The sequence below is a fragment of the Oryzias melastigma genome, linkage group LG21 (genome assembly GCF_002922805.2).
Source record: "Oryzias melastigma strain HK-1 linkage group LG21, ASM292280v2, whole genome shotgun sequence".
Lineage (NCBI taxonomy): Eukaryota > Metazoa > Chordata > Actinopteri > Beloniformes > Adrianichthyidae > Oryzias > Oryzias melastigma.
The window spans coordinates 6,812,566-6,832,334 of NC_050532.1; the positions used below are offsets into that span (position 1 = coordinate 6,812,566).

Consider the following 19,769-nt stretch of genomic DNA (forward strand, 5'->3'; position numbering starts at 1 on the left):
TTCTTTATGTTTTAAATCTTTAGATAAACATTTTAAACTACTCCTTAGTGTTCTCAAAAGTATGTATGACTGTCTTGAGATGCAGATATAACAACATGTCAGCCTTTGATCCAAGCACAAACAAGATTGCGCCCCTAAACATAAAAACTGACTGCAGCAAACAGATGGAGAGGTAGGCTGAACACTTCCAGAAGCTCTACTGAAGACAGAGCGCAGTCACAGATAGAGCTATAATCTGTCAGCCAACTTGACATGGAAGAGCTGGACGCTCAAAGCTCCACAATCACAGCTGAGAAGAAGACAATTCTTCTACACTACCTGCACCAGTTCAGTTGCTGGGAGGAGGGTAATGTACCCCATGAGATACACGATGCCAACATCACTCTATACAAGAACAAGGATGACCCCAACGTCTGCAACAACTACTGTAGAATATCCCTCCTCAGTGTCATTGGGAAGCCCTTCGCCTGCGTAGCCTGAACAGATTGCAGCTGCTACGCGAGCACCCATACCCGAGACACAGTGGGGGTTTGGAGCTGGAAGGTCAGCCATCAATATGACCTAAGACAGCTCCAAGAGAAGTGCAGAGAACAGTGATGACAACTATAGTCTGCTTTTGTTGACTTGAAAAAGGCCTTCGATCTAGTCTGCAGGAAAGGCCTTTCCATTTTACTGCAGAAGACTTGATTTCAGACAGTACAGTCCCGAGATAGATGGATGCCAGCAAGGAAAGCAAAAGTCCAGTGAAGGACCTACCTGGCCCAGGGTTTCATTTAGAGCGCACGTCCTTGACTCAGACAGAAGCCAGCTCCTTCTTTGGTGAATCAGAAACAAACCTGCTTCTGCACACAAACACACAGGTACCACCTGATCATCCCCCACAGCTTTGGACACGGATTGCTGCAGTGTTGCTGAGGCTCTCTGCCACCTCTATTAGCTGCTCTAAGCTCAGCCAACCAATGTAATTATCAGTGTGGCTGAACTGAGACAAGATCTCCAAAGGGGATCTGATGTTCAGGTAGTTGTAATAATTAATATGGCAGAAACACCTCTATCACAGAAGACGGTTACCGCCTGGTGAGTGCTGCTTTTCTGAACAAGTATCGCTTAAGGCCAGAACTCACTTTTTTCCTGACTTAATAAAAGTGTTGAACTCTCATTAAAAAAAATTAAGACCAACAATAAATTATATAAATGTACCCTCCTCTTTTATCCAGGCTTGGGACTGGCAAAGTGATTAACAAAAATCACTAAGGCAGAGTTATACTTTTTTTGTGCTACTCAACAAGTCTCAGCAGTGAAACCTTAAAAATTTTGCTATATTAGCCCAAACACCAATAAACAATTTAAATACTTTGATTTAAAAGAGCAACCAGTACGTGAATGTTTGTGTGACTGTGAAGCTCTTTGGGCCTTCAAGGAAGGTAGAAAAGCGTTAAAGAATACGCCATTTACCATTTACGCCATAACTAAACAGCAATATACAAATTTACTATATAAATCAATGTAGCACAAATCCTACCAACAGACCATAACTAATTTCTAAAAACATTGAGCACATTAGTGAGCTGCTAGACTCAAACTCAATGTACAAATAACATATTTAAATCAATGTAGTTAAAAGGATCCTACCAACAGACCATAACTAATTTCTAAAAACATTGAGCTGCTTAAACAGTGAGCTGCTAGACTCAAACTCAATGTACAAATAACATATTTGGTAAATGGTAAATGGCGCATACTTGTATTGCGCTTTCTACCCTCCTTCGAGAGCCCAAAGCGCTTCACAGTGACAGACCCATTCACCCATTCACACACCCATTCACACACTGGTGTTGGCTCCACTGCCGAACACTGGCGCCAACTTCCCACCAGAGGCAATTTGGGGTTCAGTGTCTTGCCCAAGGACACTTCGACACATGGGAAGGCGGGAGTCGAACCCACAATCTTCCGATCAGGAGTCGACCGCCCTACCGCTGCCCTACGGTTAAAAAAATCCTACCAACAGAACATAACTAATTTCTAAAAACATTGAGCACATCAGTGGGTTGCTCTACTCAAAATAAATATCCAAATAAAATATTTAAATTAATCTAGTTTAAGAATTCCTACTAACAGAACATAGCTAATGTCTAAAAGCATTTAGCACATTAGCCGGCTGCTAAACTCTAAATTAATACATAATTAAAATATTTACATAAGGGTCTAAGTAAAAAAAAACAATTATATTTGAAAAATAAAAAAGATTTTTAAAACACCCTTAAAAAAACAAAACAATTCCAACAACAAAAGAGGTAAAGCAAAAACTTTGAACTATGAACTTTTTTAACCATTTTTTCATTAATGTCTACATTCTATTGGTCATTTGCAAAAAAAATTTGTTCCACCTATTATATAAATGATCAGACACATAAGACAACCAACTCCTTTCTTTTTTTTTAATCCATTGGATTTTAAATATTTATTTTAATTCATTTAAGGAGGTAAATGGCGTATACTTGTATAGCTCTTTCTACCCTCCTTCGAGGGCCCAAAGCGCTTCACAGTCACAGACCCATTCACCCATTCACACACACATTCACACACTGGTGGTGGCTCCACTGTCGAACACTGGCGCCAACCTCCCACCAGAGGCAATTCGGGGTTCAGTGTCTTGCCCAAGGACACTTCGACACATGGGCAGGCAAGGCGGGAGTCAAACCTGCTTGCTTCCGATCACGAGTCGACTGCCCTACCACTGCACCACATATCATACAAAGAGGAACAATTTTTTATCAAAACTATATTTTAATACAAGTTAGTTATTTTTTTTAACAATTTTTCTTTTTTTGAAGCAGTGCTGCCATCCTTAATTGATAGGCTCTGTTGGTGTTCACTTTAACAGCAGGGCATTTCTCTTCATCAACAGAGTTTCTCTTTGGAAGTCCTCCTATATTTGTTTTTTTAGAAACTAACTTGTTGACTGCTGCTTCTCCTGCAGTTTTGATGTTGACCTTTGTTGCCAGCTTGTGTGGTCTTTTGCTATTTTCATGGTCAACAGGACAGTCGGGCTTCACTTTGGAAACACCTTGTAGAGTCTTCAGTTTTTTTGTGGACTTTTTCATCTGTAACTGTACTTGAGCCTCAGACTCTTCTACAGCTGCACAGGGTTGAACTTTGTTCTTTTTGCAGGAGGTTGTCTTTGCTACAACGTTCACAGTTTTGCTGCTCTCTATCCTTTTTGAGGCTTTAACATCTGTCTCAGCCTTCACTTTGTGTGGTCTTTTGGACTTTTCATGATCAACAGAACAGTCGGGCTTTGCATTTGTAACAGTTTCTTGAGTCTTTGCTTTTTTTAGTGAGTTTTTCACTGGTAACTGTTCTTGAAGCTTAGACCTTTTCATCGTTGTAGATGGATCTTTGTCTTTTTGGCCATTGACTTTCCTTAATAAGACTGTCTTGTTGGTTCCACCAGAAGGTTTCCTGCTGTCTACAATCTTACTTGAGGCTTTAACACCAGTCTCAGCCTCCACCTTGTGTGGTATATTGGGTGGAATTACTTTTACAATTTTGGGTTCCTTTGTATTGGAACAAGTCACCATTGCAATGTTTTTCTTTTTAACATCAGTAGATCCTCCATTGGGGGTCTTTCCATTTTTTATTCTGCTCTCAGCAGCACAAGTCTTTGGTGATTTATAAATTTGAACATCTACAGGCTTGCAAAAATTCAAATACATAGGAGTTTTATAAGAATGTTGTTTTCCTGTTGATGTTTGAACAGCTGACTTTGCTGCAGTAAATGTTGACATTTTTTTTCTAGTTGTCTCCTCCACAGTGTTGTTAGTTTTTGTACTTGTACTGCCTTGGCAGACGGACATGAGTTTTTGTGCTGATGTTACATATGGATATGTTTTATGTTTAGGGAGATGATTCATGGTAATAAAGTTATGATTTAGTGCTTCTTTTGGAGTGATCCTCTTCTTAGAATCAACACACAGCATTTGCTTTAATAAGAAATGGAATTCCATTATATCTTTAAGCTCTAGAGAATCCCAGCAGCTATCTGGTTCTTCAAGAGTTCCATTTTTGGTACTAGCGCACGGATTTGGCTTCGCAGTTTGTCTAATCCGTCTGAAACACTGAGATTGCTCATAACAGTTGTTTAGCAGATCATGTAGTGTGCCAATTTTCATGAAATCACAATCTGTCATTTTCACTTTTTCACCCAAATACATTGAAGGAGTTTTGAATTGGAAATTAGATCCAGAACGAAGAAAAAACTCTTGTACTCTTAAACCTTCTCGTAAAACATAACTTGGGGGAATACCTTGCATTTGTACAATGGTTGCTATGTATTCATATTCAGAAGTTCTTGGATATAGGTTTCTAAATAAATACATATAAGCCAAAGAACATCCGAGACCCCACATATCCACACTTTCATCCTTTGGGAGGTCAAAGACACTCTCAGGGGCTCTATAACCCAAAGCTTGAATTTTGCTGTTGGGACTTAAATCAAATTTGTGTCTTGCCAAACCAAAATCAATCAGCTTTACCTTGAAAGGATGATTAGCATGATTTACCAACATCAAATTATTTGGTTTGATGTCAGTATGAACAAGACCCATCGACTTTAGAGCTTGTAAAGCCGTCAGAATTTGCTGAGCAACTGGCCGTATTTCAGACACTTTCATTCGCTGCTGCGTTTTTACAGACATGAAATGTCCTAAATCTTGGTCAAGTTTTTCAAAAACAATGCAATAATGCCACCCTTCAGTAAAATGTTCTACTAATTTCAAAAGATTGTTCTTGTCCGGGTTAAGGCCTTTGATCTTTTCTAGTATATTTGCCTCTTTTTGTCCATATTTATGGTTCAAAAATTTCACTGCCACGTCCTTTAATGTAGGATGTTGTTGATAGAGGAATACTGCCCCAAAGGCTCCCTCACCCAAGCTATGCCGTTTCAAGTAAAAACTTTTGTTACCTGAAAGAGCTATAGGGATGTGCCTGAGACTCGTTCCAGTAGCCATCTTTTTCTTTAAACAAATATTTCTTGTCTTGCTTTATAAAACACTTTCAGCGAATAACTTTTTCAGTGACGAAATCAACGTTTATCAGATCAGTTCAATCAAAATTGTCATTGATTCAAATTGTGTAATAAAGTGTCATAATGACCTCACAGCTCGTGTTTGATGACTTACAACAGCACATTTTGTCTGGTGATGACATCATAGTGTCTGCTGATGACATCATAGGTCAAGTCTGTTGATGACATCATAGGTCAAGTCTGTTGATGACATCATAGGTCAAGTGTCTGTTGATGACATCATTGCTTAAGTCTCTGTTGATGACATCATAGATCAAATGCCTTAAAGATGACAGCATTATTTTTTGAAAATTTTCTAAGACCTATGCATGTGGGGGGAAGAAGGGTTTGTCGTCGACTATTTTCTTTAAACCTAATTCCTTTCCATACTGAAATGTACAACTTTAAATTTCAGAAGAACAAGATGGTGGATGACACAGACTCAAAGGATGGGTTAGAGTTTAGACATTTACCCTTGGATTTACTTAAAATCTGCAACAATCTGCATCTTTGTTGCACATCCATCCATCCATCCATCCATCCATCCATCCATCTTCTTCTGCTTCATCCGGGACCGGGTCGCGGGGGCAGCAGTCTAAGCAAAAATGCCCAGACTTCCCTCTCCCCAGCCACTTTCTCCAGCTCCTCTGGGGGGACCCCAAGGCGTTCCCAGGCCAGCCGAGAAACATAGTCTCTCCAGCGTGTCCTGGGTCTTCCCCGGGGCCTCCGCCCAGTGGGACATGCCCGGAACACCTCTCCAGGGAGGCGTCCAGGAGGCATCTGGACCATATGCCCGAACCACTTCAACTGGCTCCTCTCGATGCGGAGGAGAAGCGGCTCTACTTCGAGGTCTCTCCAGGTGACCGAGCTCCTCACCCTATCTCTAAGGGCTGCCCAGCCACTCTCCGGAGAAAACTAATTTCACCCGCTTGTAATTGGGATCTCGTTCTTTCGGTCACGACCCAAAGCTCATGACCATAGGTGAGTACTGGAACGAAGATCGACCGGTAAATCGAGAGCTTTGCTTTCTGGCTCAGCTCTCTTTTCACCACAACGGACCGGTACAGCGACCACAAAATAGCGGACACAGCTCCAATCTGCCTGTCGATCTCACTTCCCTCTCTCTTCCCTCACTTGTGAACAAGACCCCAAGATATTTAAACTCCTCCACCTGAGGCAGGAGCACTCCACCCACCGAGAGAGGGCAAACTACCTTTCTCCGGTCGAGAACCATGGCCTCAGACTTAGCGGTGCTGACCCTCATCCCAGCCGCTTCACACTCGGCTGCAAACCGCTCCAATGCATGTTGGAAGTTCTGGCTTTATGGAGCCAACAGTACAACATCATCTGCAAAGAGCAGAGAGAAAATCCTGTGGTCCCCAAACCAGATCCCCTCCAGCCCCTGGCTAGAAATTCTGTCCATAAAGATTATCAACAGAACCGGGGATAATGGGCAGCCCTGCCGGAGTCCAACATGCACCGGGAACAGGTCTGACTTACTGCCGGCCATGCAAACCAAGCTCTGCTCCGGTCGTACAGAGACCGGACAGCCCTGAGTAAGGCTCCCTGGACCCCATACTCCCAGAGCACCCTCCACAGGACACCACGGGGAACGCGGTCGAACGCCTTCTCCAAATCCACAAAACACATATGGACTGGATGAGCAAACTCCCACGAACCCTCCAGCACTCTGAAGAGGGTGTAGAGCTGGTCCACTGTTCCACGACCAGGACGGAAACCGCACTGTTGTTCTTGGATCTGAGGTTCGACTATCGGACGGACTCTTCTCTCCAGTACCCAGGCATAGACTTTCCCAGGAAGGCTGAGGAGTGTGATTCCGCACATGCACACGTGGACAAAATTGGTGGTACCCTTTGGTTAATGAAAAAAAAACCTCCCTGGTCGAGGCTGCAAGAGGAAAATTGATGACAAATCAAAAGAAGGATAATACGAATGATAATAAAAGAGCCCAGAAACATCTCTAATGAGATTGAAAGTGAAGGGCAGGGATAACCAGTTTTATTTAGTCTGTTTAGTCTTTAGCTATTTTTTTATGAGTAATATTCTGCATCTGTAAAATTACCAGCATTAAGCCCAATGAGGCAAATTTTCTTTTTGATTTTGGGCTATATAAATAAAATTGAATTGAACTTTAAGCTCAAGGAACATCAGTGTCAGATTGTATTGTCTGTCATTGTTTGGCTCAGAGTGGACTTAATGGGAGATGAACATGGACCATTGTTGAAAAGAAATAATAAAAAAGCCAGACTGGAATTAGCCAAACTACATGTTGAAAAGCTACAAAGCTACTGGGAGAATGTCCTATGGACAAATGAGACCAAAATGGAACTTTTTGGAAAGGCACATCAGCTCTATTTTCTCAGATGGAAAAAATAATCCTATCAGAAAAAGAGCCTCCGCCAGTGTGTGAATGGGACTGTTAAGCACTTTGGGCCTTCAAGGAAGGTAGAAAAGGGCAAGTTTACACCATTTTATTTTTGTCAGATTCATGGTTATTTCTGCGACCATTTTGAGCTTTTCTTTTATTTACTGAAGGGTACCAACAATTTTGTCCACGTGTGTAAATTAGTAGAAATAACATCAGCTTTTAGTTTGGACATGAACGGTTACACAAAATCACATGATTTTTTGCAAAGTTTCAGAGGACTATGTGGAGTGAGGAGCTGTATTTCTGCATTCAATCACTGCCTCCCCCAACACACACGGTCCCAAAGCTGCTTGTGGACACATTTCTCCCGGGAGACATGGTTTTCCCGAGTCCGGTGTAGGTAGCAGATGTGCTTGGCCGAAGAATCCGTGCATTGTTATGGCGGAAGTGTGTCATTCCCCGTGTCACGTGACAGAGGTTTAATGGTCTAGACCAATTACGATCTTACACGTCATCTATGCGCAAGCCCCCGAGCCGATCTGACAGGCCGAGCACATCGCTTGCACAGAGCAGCCCTGCTTGAAGAAAATGGATGGAGGAAAGTCCAATTCAAATCTCTTTCCTTTGCTTCCCCTAGTGGCAGAAATTTCTTTAAAAATCCATAACTCGCCACAGGAATGGACTAGAAACTTGCTTATTTTACATATTTTTTTCTCTTCATGACTGAGCTGGATTAAGGGCCGTATGTTTGACACCCCTGGTTGAACCCCCATAGTGTTTGTAATTTGATTTGAATAAAGTGGCAATAGTAGTGACCAAAACCATAGCATAAACCAAAACAAACGACACAAACAAGTTCACAACAGGCCAGTATAGAACACAGTACAATCTCCAAGATCAGTTTATTGTAACATAGCAAATGTTTACAAAACTTTATGCATTATCAGATTAACTTAAAAAATAATGAGCTGGTATAGTTTCATAAAAGTACAATGTCAAAAAACAATAAGAGTAATGCATTATTTGGCGAACTCGTCTCTACAGGTCAATATACAATATATGGTATTTATTTATATAGCTTGTAAAAGTGACAAAATATAAACAGATCACATTAAAAGTTAGAAAAAAATGGTATCATCTCATTTCAAACTCGTGCGTGTTTATGAATGTATGTGAATATTTCTACACACATGGAGCAAATCTGTAACATGCAGAAGTTTAGGCCCTAGAATCTGTCACAGGAGTAAAAAACAAAACAAAACACAGTTTGCGTTATAGGAAAACTCGTTGTGCCATTACATCAAACTTACAAATACAAACTAACATCAAAAAGGGTTATTACTAAATCTTTCTGGGCACGAGCACTGAACATGGAACTCACACGGGGTAAAAAGGTTGTTTTTCTCTCCAAGAATACACTTCATCTCAGTAACTCACATAATGTAATGGCACCAGTACCAAAAGAGTTGATCACAGACTTATTACTGTTTTTTTGTTTGTTTTTACAAATCCTCTATCCTCTATGTAATGTGCTTTAAGTGAGATATGCACAAAGTTTTGATAGATTTTAGTCTGTCCTATGAAACAACTAATGAGACACTCTTGCTTTTATTTTGTAAGAGATTTCTCTCAGCAGTCATGAAAAACTGGTTTATAGACATGTTAATATGAATAACACAATTAATTAAAGTGCCTTAAATAACCAAAAATAAGAAGATTGATTTTGGCATTTTTAAATTTCAGTTAAAATGTGTTAAATTCCGTAAATAATTTGGAATCATTTCTTCTTATCATAATGCTAATGATGGTAGTAATAACAATGTCAGATGCATTTGAAAGATCTGAAACAGATAAATCACATGACCTCTGCAGGTAAACAAGACAACTTTAAAAGCCTCAAACAAAATACAACAAAAAGGAGAAAAATTATATATTTTTAGAAAAAGGATAAAAAATATATATTTTATGTTTATGATATAATTATCACTTAAAATCATAAAAACAAATACATTTTCTGGATGCCAACTGCTGTTAAAAGTCTCATCTTTACAAACAAACAAACAAACAAACCCTGCTGACCTAAAAGAAAACAGCGCCTCAAAGCATACAAAGACCTTTTTCATCACTAGCTGCCATGACAACGCCAGGCCAGGTGTATACATATACACAATTATACACTTATATTACAAATATGTAAAGGTGGTTTCATACAATCCATAGGAACACTTTCATATCAAACCCAAATATGGGACCTACTCATGCTGTAGAGTCTATGTACAGTCATATAAAATACAGACAAATAATGTACATTTTTTTCACACACAGTCACGCAAAATCAACCTTTTTTTTAACAGAACACACATTAAAACATCAGTAAATATAGGGTACAAATCTATCCAAACAAACAAAACAGTAAAAAACACAAAAAAAGTGACGATTCATGGGAAAGATCACAGTTTTAATGAAGCCTGTAGTTTTTGGTTTGAGAGCTTTCATTGAAATATTGTAGTGTTTCTGTCACATTCTCAAAAAGACAACATCCTCTTAGTTTAGATACATTTAAAGACCCACTACAATGAAAGGTGAGTTTTAACATGTTTTTGCTGCATTTTTCGGATGATGGGGGACATATACTAAGAAAATTAAGTTCAAAACTGCATTTCTGAGGATCTTTTTTAAATTCAAATTGTTGTGAATCAGGAGCCGATAAAAAGTACCACTTAAAATGAAGCACATATGAAATACTGCAGAAACTAGGTCATGACAAACAACACACGTTTCTTGATTTTGTCTAAACATGGGATCATCATGATAAAAAGACCACTGGGAACATGTTTCAAATAGATCAAAAAATGATCAGAGTGGGTCTTGAACTCTCCCTGTGTCTGGTTTGAACTAAATGTTTATTTTTGCTTCAAATAACTTGCCAAAAAGATCTTAAGATGAGCCATTAGATGTGGTTTGTGCATCTGTGCAAACAAGAGCTAAAGCCAGGACGCAGTGATGCTATAGTTGGAAAAGCCCTGTGTCCTTCACAGGAGGCAACAGCTTCTCTAAAGCTTTAAATCGGCTGAATCTTTGCTACGCAAGTTGCTAATTAAGTTGTACATTCATTTGTATTGAAGTGTGTGGCTGCTGCTGCAGATAAACCTAACAATCTTTCAGTTTGAGAGTTTTTCACAGGTTTACCCCCCATAGAATCCAAAAGTTTTTAAAGCTCAAACACAAGGAGGATGATTCAGATCTGAGAGGATGCTATCTGAGAGAGAATCTTTACATCTAAAAGGCAGATGTTTAATTTCACTTTTGAGTCGAAGCAGAACATCTGAGTCCTGAAAACAGAAACGCTCTCAAATCAAAGCGCTACACTGTTTGTTAAAGAGACTTCCATAGAAATGAGTCATTAAAATAAAGCATGTGAAATGACAGACTCATCTTTTCTTCTGGATTTGTTTCTGCATTTTCCTCTTGTAAGAAAGAAGTGCGCTTCGATTCTCTTGAACCATTGAAAACAAATCAAACATGAAATATGATTTATTTTTGTTTTTCATAAAGAAATGTTTTACTTGAATATCATATTGCTTCACTTAGCTAAATAATAAAATGTTTAAATGAGCTTTAAGTTGACTAAAGGGAGAAGATTTAGACCGGAAGTCAGAAAAATGTAATTTGGTTCTAATGCTTGAAATCATATGATTATTATCAGTGACAAAAAAATATTTATTTAAAAAATAAATTCAACTTTGTACTAAAAACTCAACATTCTTTGCTGAAATGTAACACTTTAAATCAAATGTGCATCAACATTTAGAAAACAATTGTATATAATGTAACATTTTCAATTACAGTAATATTAAAGGCAAGTGTTGATTTGTATTTATTTATTTCTATTTTTATAAGCCTTTGCTTCTATAATTTTATAGTTTTGTTGTTTAATGGAAGTGATCAACATTTGGAAGTAGGGTTTGATTAAACAAAATCAAAACGAAATCAGGCTCAAGACCTGAGAAAGTGGATTTCCAGTTGAAGCGCTTGTTATTAGAATCAAGAAGTAAAATAAAGTGCAGGTAACCATCACAACCACTGGGATGCTTGGATGGAACATTATTGCTTACCTAAAAAAAGATATTTAAAATAATCTAAAAGACATACAATGCAAAAGAAGAACGGGAACTGAACGGGTCTTTTTCTTTTTTGACATTACAGGATGACATATTTGTGGCTTCTTAGGCACCAATATCCTTGTGATAATTTCACTAAGAGGTTCACTTTCAGACAGTTTTTAATGATTTTTGTAAGAATGCTTTAATTTAACCGACGTGAGTAACACACGTTTTGGAAAACTTGAGGCAACTTTGACAGATCTCCAAAGAACTACAGCATCACAAACAAACTGTAACCACGTCTTTTTGTTTGACTTTCGTTTGACTCAATAACATCAATAAAAAATGTTGTTTTCTTACCTCCTGCTCCTTTTTCTTTAAAGAAGAAACACAGGCTGGTTTCTTTTTTTCCTTCCAATGTCAGCTGGGTTTGTAACCCAAACACACAAGAGGGTGAAGAAGAAAGAAAACTCCTTTGGGCTGATGGCTCTTGAGTTAGAGATGATTTATAGAGAAGAGTGAAGTGATTTGCTGCAGTGATAACATGACTGAGGTGTAATGATGACTTTCTTTTTTGTTTCAGATTTAGATTTAGTTGGCACTTTCATGAGAGTTAACCTTCCATGTGAATGAAACCAGATCAGAGTTCAAGGGGATTTACTCCGATTTATGACAGTAAAGGTCTTTTAGTGCTTTCAGTTCTTCAATTAGCGTCTTGTTTTGGTTCTCCAGCACGGCCACTCTATTCTCCAAACATTTGACGTACTCCTTCTTCTTCCTTCGACATTCCCGTGCCGCCTCTCTGCAGAGAGGACAAGACGCTTTATATAAATACGTTTAGGAGCAACATGCAGGATGGATGTTATTTCTTTTTCTCCAAACCCTCATAGAACTGCTTCTAAAAGACTCCTACCTGTTTTTCATGAGGCGGACCTCTCGCTTTCTGGTGACCTCTTCTGTGGCACCCTGGGTGGGGAGGGCAGGGGAGGAGGCCATGACGACTCCGGGGGCGATGGTGCTGGCAGGGGCGGCGCGGATTTGGTAGGCTTGAACGTCACCAGAGGCAGCTGAAGGACAGAGTCAGCAAGGAGTCAAAACTTTGCAGTTATGACTTTTTTTATTGACCTGACAAGATCAAAGAGCTTTGACTATAATACAAATACTTACAGTAAAATGACGTCTTAGGCTTTTTGACCCATTTCTGTCTGGTCTGTACAGTGTTTCTTGACTATATCGTGGTTCACCTTTCATTATCTCATTGTTTCACAGCTTTTTTTCAATGCAATTTTGGATACTCTCTTTTTTTTTTTCAACTGATTGGTTGTAGACCTCATCAATCACTCTCCTCCCTGACTTTTCCAGACAGTTCGGTCGGCTTCAGTCTTGCTTCAGTCAGTGCTAGTGTGGAAGCAGACACAGCTGCTGTATGTTCTGAGTAGAAAAAACATAAATCTAAAGACTAGCAAACTCTGAAATTGTTAAACATCTCATCAGTGAAGGTGGTACCGTGTGGGGGTGAAGGGCTTGTTGAGCTGGTCGGTTTGTTCTTGATGCTTTCGCGTTTCCTGAACAGATGCAGATTTACTCAAAAATAAACATGAGCACCTCCTGTAACTGTAAAGGTGCTTACACACCGGACGCTTTCAATGAAAAGTTGATGAAAAAGCGAGTAGACCAGAGATTCAGGCTTCTGTCTCCGGAACACTTGTGATCACGCGTCGCTACTCAAGTTTTTAAAGAGCAACCAAACCCTATATCAACTTTTTTTAACTGTTGACCTTTATAAATAGAACTATAAAAATGCTGTCTCAACGTTCTTGTCAAATTTTTGGCAATTTAAACTTGTTCAAATTCCTCAAGTCCAAAACCGTCTATGTGCTGCCCCCTGCAGGTTGAAACGGGGTATTACAGTTGAATTTTGTGATTGGTCAGTTGATGTAAGTTGTCATTTCAGAAGTTTCACGTCATCGTGCTGCAGTATAAGAGCCCCGCCCATCTTTGAAGGCTTGACGCCAGAGTTTAAGCTCACCCCACGACAGTAGAAGCTCTCTCTGCAACGACAAGAGTGGTGGAGCCAACGCCTCAAGTGTTGGAGCTCACCCCGCGACGCGGAAAACAGCGGCCTGAATACAGCGATGTTGACACCAACAGCACTGGGTGGAGGTTGCCCCGCTACGCTGAGCGCAGTGGAGCCTGCTTGCTCGCTAAACCGTCCCTTGGAAAGCTGGCTGGCAGACAGAGAGCCTCTGTGGGATCGGGAAGCAGCCTGCTTGGGCCTCCTGAACATTTTGATTTTTTGTATTTATTTATTTTCCTCCTGATAATAATAAAAAAGATCAAGCGCCTCATAATAATAAAGACCTCAAGCTCCCCTCACTGTTACTATCACAGATCCAGACCACACCTCCCATGCTCAGCCAAATGAGCGATCATGAAACCACGTACAGTTCTTGAACGCACCGGTGTGAATACAGCATACAGCATGTGGTTCAGTCCACTTCAGCTCATGGTTCACTTTCTAGTGCAGTGTAAAAACAATCCAGATGCAAAGTAGTCTCTCTCCAAGTTAAACTGAAGCGGCTGAACTATCCTGGAGGGATGACTCCGGATGATGATGACCCCATCTCACCTTGAACCACGACCTGGTTGCTGGGAACCAGGATCTGCTGGCCGTCACTGGTCTGGGCGTACTGCAGGATGGTGGCTCCAGGCTGGGCGGCAGCTGCGTTAGTCATGGTGAGCGTCTGAAGACCTTGGACTCCATCTGTGCCGTTATTGGCCAGCTGGATAGCCCCGCCCTGAGTAATTGCAACTGTGTGGTTTGCGCGACAGAAGACAAATGAGAAAGAAGTTGAAGGGACTTTTATCTGCCATGGCTTTGACAGCAGACACAAATCTAAATGATCAAATGCAGTTAATCTTCTAAAATAGTTTACATTTTAACCCTGAACTGTACCAGCTCTGATCATTGTACATGTGCTGAGTAATAAGAAAGTCATTACTGTACTTCCTGGTTCCCATTTGAATTAAAAACAAGTTGTGGTTTGTAGTATATGATAGGTGTGTTTGGGTGTGCTGTCCTGCCTTTCACTTACTGTACTGCCCACTGCTGGTCTGGTAGATGGGTGTGGGCACAGTAACCGTGGTTATTGCAGGTGTAGCTGCTGCAGCAGAGGAGTCCTCCTCCGCCTTTTCCTCCTCAATACGAGGGACAGCCGGTGCATCGGATGAAAGGTCGTTCAGGATTTTCCTATTAGGAGAAACAATCGCAAAATTCACAGACAAAACTAAAAAACACATTCAGGAAGATGTGCTGTGGAAAACTGTTCAGTATAACAACAGAAACCTCAGAAAAAGATTCCTGTTCACACCTCTGCAGTGATCGCGTCCTCACGCTTTTGTTGTAGTCCCATGTTATCACACATGCTACCTTTTCCACTTTTTCTCTGCTGTTTCTACTCAGAGTTAGAGCATACATTTGTTCCTCATCTCCATTGAAACTATTAGGAATTCAGGAACAGAATGTGTTAGCCGTCTCTCTGTTACCCTGAAAATAACTTCTGGTTTGTAAGGTTTTTCCAGATTTGGAAAAAAGGCCTCTACATTGTCTAATGCTGTTTCAACTTTGAGGGGAATTTTTTGTGATCTCATCACTGCTGGATGATCTATTTCACAAACTATTTGAGGAAAAACCCAAAAGTAGAGTTTCTTTCAGAGCTTGTGCTTAGAAAGCACATCTTGTATCTCAAGACATTTGATTTTGTTTTATTCCATCAAATTACATTTAAACAGCTTTTTGTTTGAACTACTTAAGTTAGAGTTTCTGACAAGTGTGTGGAGCGCTTTACCTGTAAGACGGACGCCGTGACAGAATCTCTCTGCGCTTTTGAGAGTCGGTGACACTGTCCACAGACTCCTGGGAGTCTTCACTTTCTGCTATTGTGGAGATCTGGAAGAAACCAGAGAAAAATCCTGATCCTGGAATCAGGATTATGGTTCTGCACTCTGAAGCGGAGAGTTGACTGAGTGTTCACCTGTACTGCCTGGACCTGCGGGGATTGGATGACAGAAGGCTGTGCCGCCTGGATGACGCCATGAACCTGAACCGTCTGTCCATTGGGAAGCTGCACTAGAGTTACGGTGGGGCCTGTGGCAGAGGTGTGTCCTGTTGTCATGGAAACCTAAAATTCAGAGATGCAATCAGCCAGGTATGGATATTTCAAATGAGCAAAGACAAACATTTTGTAGAGAAAGATTTAAAAGCTGAAAGTGTATTTTTAGCACTGTGTTACCTGCGCCAAAGTAGCAATCTGTGCGGGAGTAATCTGGTTCTCTGTGTCGGTCACAGCAGTGTCTGCGGCCTGCTGGGTCTCTGCTGCTGACTCCATCTTCATTGGCTACGCTAGCGATGGACGCTCAAACTACAATGAAAACATCAATGAATTAAGATAGTTCTCCAAGTTCTACACATTATCTTTTTATCTCAGTCTTACACCAGGTTTGGTGAAATTGTTCCAAAGCGACAGACGAAGAATTCAACGGATTTAGTGAAGTGATATAAAGAGCTTAGCTGATTTGATAGCATGTTCTTTATACTATGATTATCTAAACAATTGTTCATATGTTGTGCTAATATACTAAACTCCTATGTTTCATGAAGCTAAATAAGTATCAATGTGTTATGGTAGTGAAGCGTGCATATATTCAGTCTATTATTCTTATCAATTTGGGTATTATGATTTGCCTTTCAAAATGAAATGTCCGTTCTCGTTCTTTTATTTTGTTAAAAAACATTTTCCTGAAAGTGCAGCTTATACTCCACTGTGACTTCTATATGGTTTTTATTTATTTATTATGCATTTGTTTACTGCTATTGGTATTTCTGTGGCATTGATTTTTGTAAATACCTGCTTAGTGAGTCCTGTAACAACATCCCAGTCCTGCTTTAGTCACGCTTAGGTGTGGGTGGAGCTTCAACAAAACAGGCTTTTGGGATTGTGCTCCCATTTATTGAAGATGATGATGTATTTTGGTACAAAATCCAGGGAGGCGATTATAACAGGAAGTTATTAAAGTTAGGTAGATAACAGCAAAATATGTATTGTTTAAATGTGACCGAATGAAGCACTAAAAACCATGTGACCACGTGGTCTACTCTGGTCTGCACATCCTTAAGTGTCAATTCTGTAAACCCAGTAATACCAAATGTTGCTGTTCCTGAAATTACCAATGGAGGACGGTTTCAGAAGGGACACAAAATACGGCAACAAATAACTAAAAAAATTAAAAAGACAAACATAAAAATTAGATAACCAGTCCAGTGTATTTGTGTCTGGTGTTGACCGAAGCCATTAAAGCATCAACGCTATAGTACAAGATAATATCGAATAAAATAACATTAACAGCTGCACATGACTCTAAATTAACATTAAATTATGTTTATGTGATAAAAGAATAAAATTATTCTAACTGTTCTGAAAATTTAGCAAATTGGGAAAATGATTGAGACTGCTATGTGTAAACAATCGCAGGGTTTTATGTTTGACTTTTCAGAACAAACCAAATTATAACATATGTATAGGTGAAACAGCAAAAACATGTTATATTAACCTGGATGTTTCAAATAAAACCCACAAATTGAAGTTTCTCTGTTTAGGTTTAATTGCAAAAGTAAACCCAGAAACTTCTCAAGAGGTTAAATTGTAATTTCAGTGAATTATTGGGAATAAAACAATTGTATTTAGAAGATAAAAGATGAACAAAAACACAACGGAGAGAATATTATTTAAGCTTTGGAGTGGATTTAAAAGCAATCTGAGAAATAACGCATAGGGCTTTAGTGTCAATCAACCCAAGGTTGTAAAGCAAACTCGCTTAAAAGAGCTGCTGTAAAATAAGCAGAGGAGGGAAGAATATCCAAAATGATCCTCAAGTAAAAGTAGTGCTTTGTCAAAAAAAAATAGTAATAAACCAAATGAGAATTTATTATAACTGAAATGTAAAAATAAAGCATTTGTTTTCCTTTGTTGGAGAAAAGCTCAAAACTCACTTCTACTTTATTAGAAAAACTCCACCACTGAATATTTAGTGTTCAATGCATTTATTGTCCATGATGACTTTTTTATTTTAGAGAAGGAGATCCTCTGATCCAATTCCATACTGGGTCTCTTGACCCCTTTAGTGTTCCTCTGTCACCAGTGTTTAAATGTAAACCAGGAACTGTGTCCTCCAGCCCAGCTTAGATGTTTGGAGTCCAAGGTAGAACTTGAAATGATTATTCACTGCTTTGTTTCTTTGCATTTGGATTAATGCAAAAATATATATATATTTTTGTAGCACAACTTTTAGCCCAAAGCAGTTCTTAATTTTAGAACTGCATATGGTCAAGCTCCACTGTAAATCGCTGTGCTTCTAAGATTTCACAAACCATCTCATGTTCTTGGGTCAGGTTTTATTGTTTGTCCCTCACTAATATTTTAAAACTAAAGGGGAACTGTATTTTTTTCTTTTAAAATGCTTAAAATTATTTCAGCAGCTTAACTATGGGGTCTTATGCTGGTGAGAATAGATTTTATGTTTATTTTAGCATTTTATTTATTGTTTAGTATGCAGGTTTTGACTTGTGTTGTTAAAACTGAGTCTTTCTAAGGAACGTGATTTTTTGTGTGTAACTCTATAATGGTACAAATGTTTCAAACTACAAATGTTACTGTAAATTTAATGAAAGTACAAATTATCTTCAAATTATTGTTGAGGAGTAAAGTTTTACGAAAAGTTACTCAAGTAAAAGTTACTCGCTATGTCCCAGCTGGAGATTAAAAAAAAAATCATGAGTTCGTCTGTTATCGTGCCTTGCCTGCGTGAGCGCGTGAAGAAGGGCGCGTGCCGATGCGGATCGGGTGATCTCACGCTGTGATCTCACGCCGCGTAGCTGCTCTCCGCCGCATGATTGGCTTTACACTTTTCTCCCTCTGCTTTTCAAAAGTCACTCGGATGCTCCGTGTGTGACAGCCAGCCGAGAGCCACATGGCCGAGGAAACGCCCCCCTGAACGCACTCCCGCCGGTCACATCCCCGGAGATGAAGCGCTTCCACAACACAACCGAGGGACTAGATCTTAGCCTTCCAAACGTCAACTCTTAATTTACTTTTTATTAAATTAATGTCGCCGGACGTACGCGTATTATTTTCCCTCAATAGTATTCATATTATATAAATCAATTTGCAATATAATGTGCATTTTTTTGGTTTAATTAATGGAAAAATAAACAATTCACATGTGTTTTTGTATGTAATAACTGATAATATTACGGTGGAAGCTCTTCGTGTGCCTTCGACGGTAAATCGGCGCAAATACATGCGCATAAAGCGGCTAACTATTCCAGCAAAAATGACAGGTGTGGTTATAAACACACTTTCGTGCCCTCGTGCGCTTTCAAATGTGCTAGCAAACAAGTTGTGCTTTGGGGGTTCACAAAGAAAGCCAAGCATGAGTTCATTTGGTCCCGAACAGCCGCAGCCTCCCCTCCCTCCATCCTGCTACAAACACACCGCGGCGCCATGATTTCTTTGTTTCCTTCGGGCCGAACCAGAACAAACCAAGAGTTTCCACGGCCGCCTCTTGTCTCCCTGGACACGGGACACTCCTGCGTTCTTACCGATACAGACGCTCTTCGTCACTCCCGGACCTCCGGAGCTCCACTTTTATTCTGGCCGACACGTAAGAGCCCGCGTCAGGCTACACCTCCGCCGCGTCACCGGGATCGACAACACGGAGATTGGAGAAGGACGAGAAAGCAGATGGCGACGCTGACCGGAAATGAACGAGTCGGAGACGGAGAACGCCGGAAAATACCGAAAGGTCACGGAAAACCACGACACTACGGCACGGGATTTTTATCAGGCGTCTTTTTGCTTTTTGTATTTCTGTAAAAGCAAAGCATGAATCACACTTTTTTGTCAAAGTTTGCTCTGTTTTTGTTTTTCCTTGTGTACAGCACTTTGGGCCTCCTTGACTGGTGGTGGAAGGTGCTTTATAAATCAATAAATGAAATGAAAGTAATTTTATATGACACCACATATACGATATTTTTAAGTTAATATGCAGAAAAAATGTAAATATTGGATTCATTTTGAAATAAAGTAAAATGCATACAGAAATAGAACAATCTCCAAATAAAACCTAAAAACAACAACAACAACAACAACAACAG

The 19,769-nt window shown here is 39.8% G+C and overlaps 1 protein-coding gene across 1 annotated transcript; it reads right to left on the reverse strand.

Annotated features, from left to right (window-relative positions):
* Window positions 1–8,325: 8,325 nt before the first annotated feature.
* Window positions 8,326–19,424, reverse strand: creb1b (cAMP responsive element binding protein 1b). The gene is made up of 8 exons (XM_024286760.2): window positions 19,215–19,424; window positions 15,850–15,978; window positions 15,592–15,738; window positions 15,406–15,506; window positions 14,653–14,807; window positions 14,187–14,369; window positions 12,471–12,624; window positions 8,326–12,359 (listed from the first exon to the last, which is right to left on the reverse strand). Exons 2-8 carry the CDS (start codon window positions 15,949–15,951, stop codon window positions 12,215–12,217), a joined length of 987 nt encoding a protein of 328 aa, XP_024142528.1. The 5' UTR covers window positions 15,952–15,978; window positions 19,215–19,424; the 3' UTR covers window positions 8,326–12,214.
* Between the last annotated feature and the right edge of the window lie 345 nt (window positions 19,425–19,769).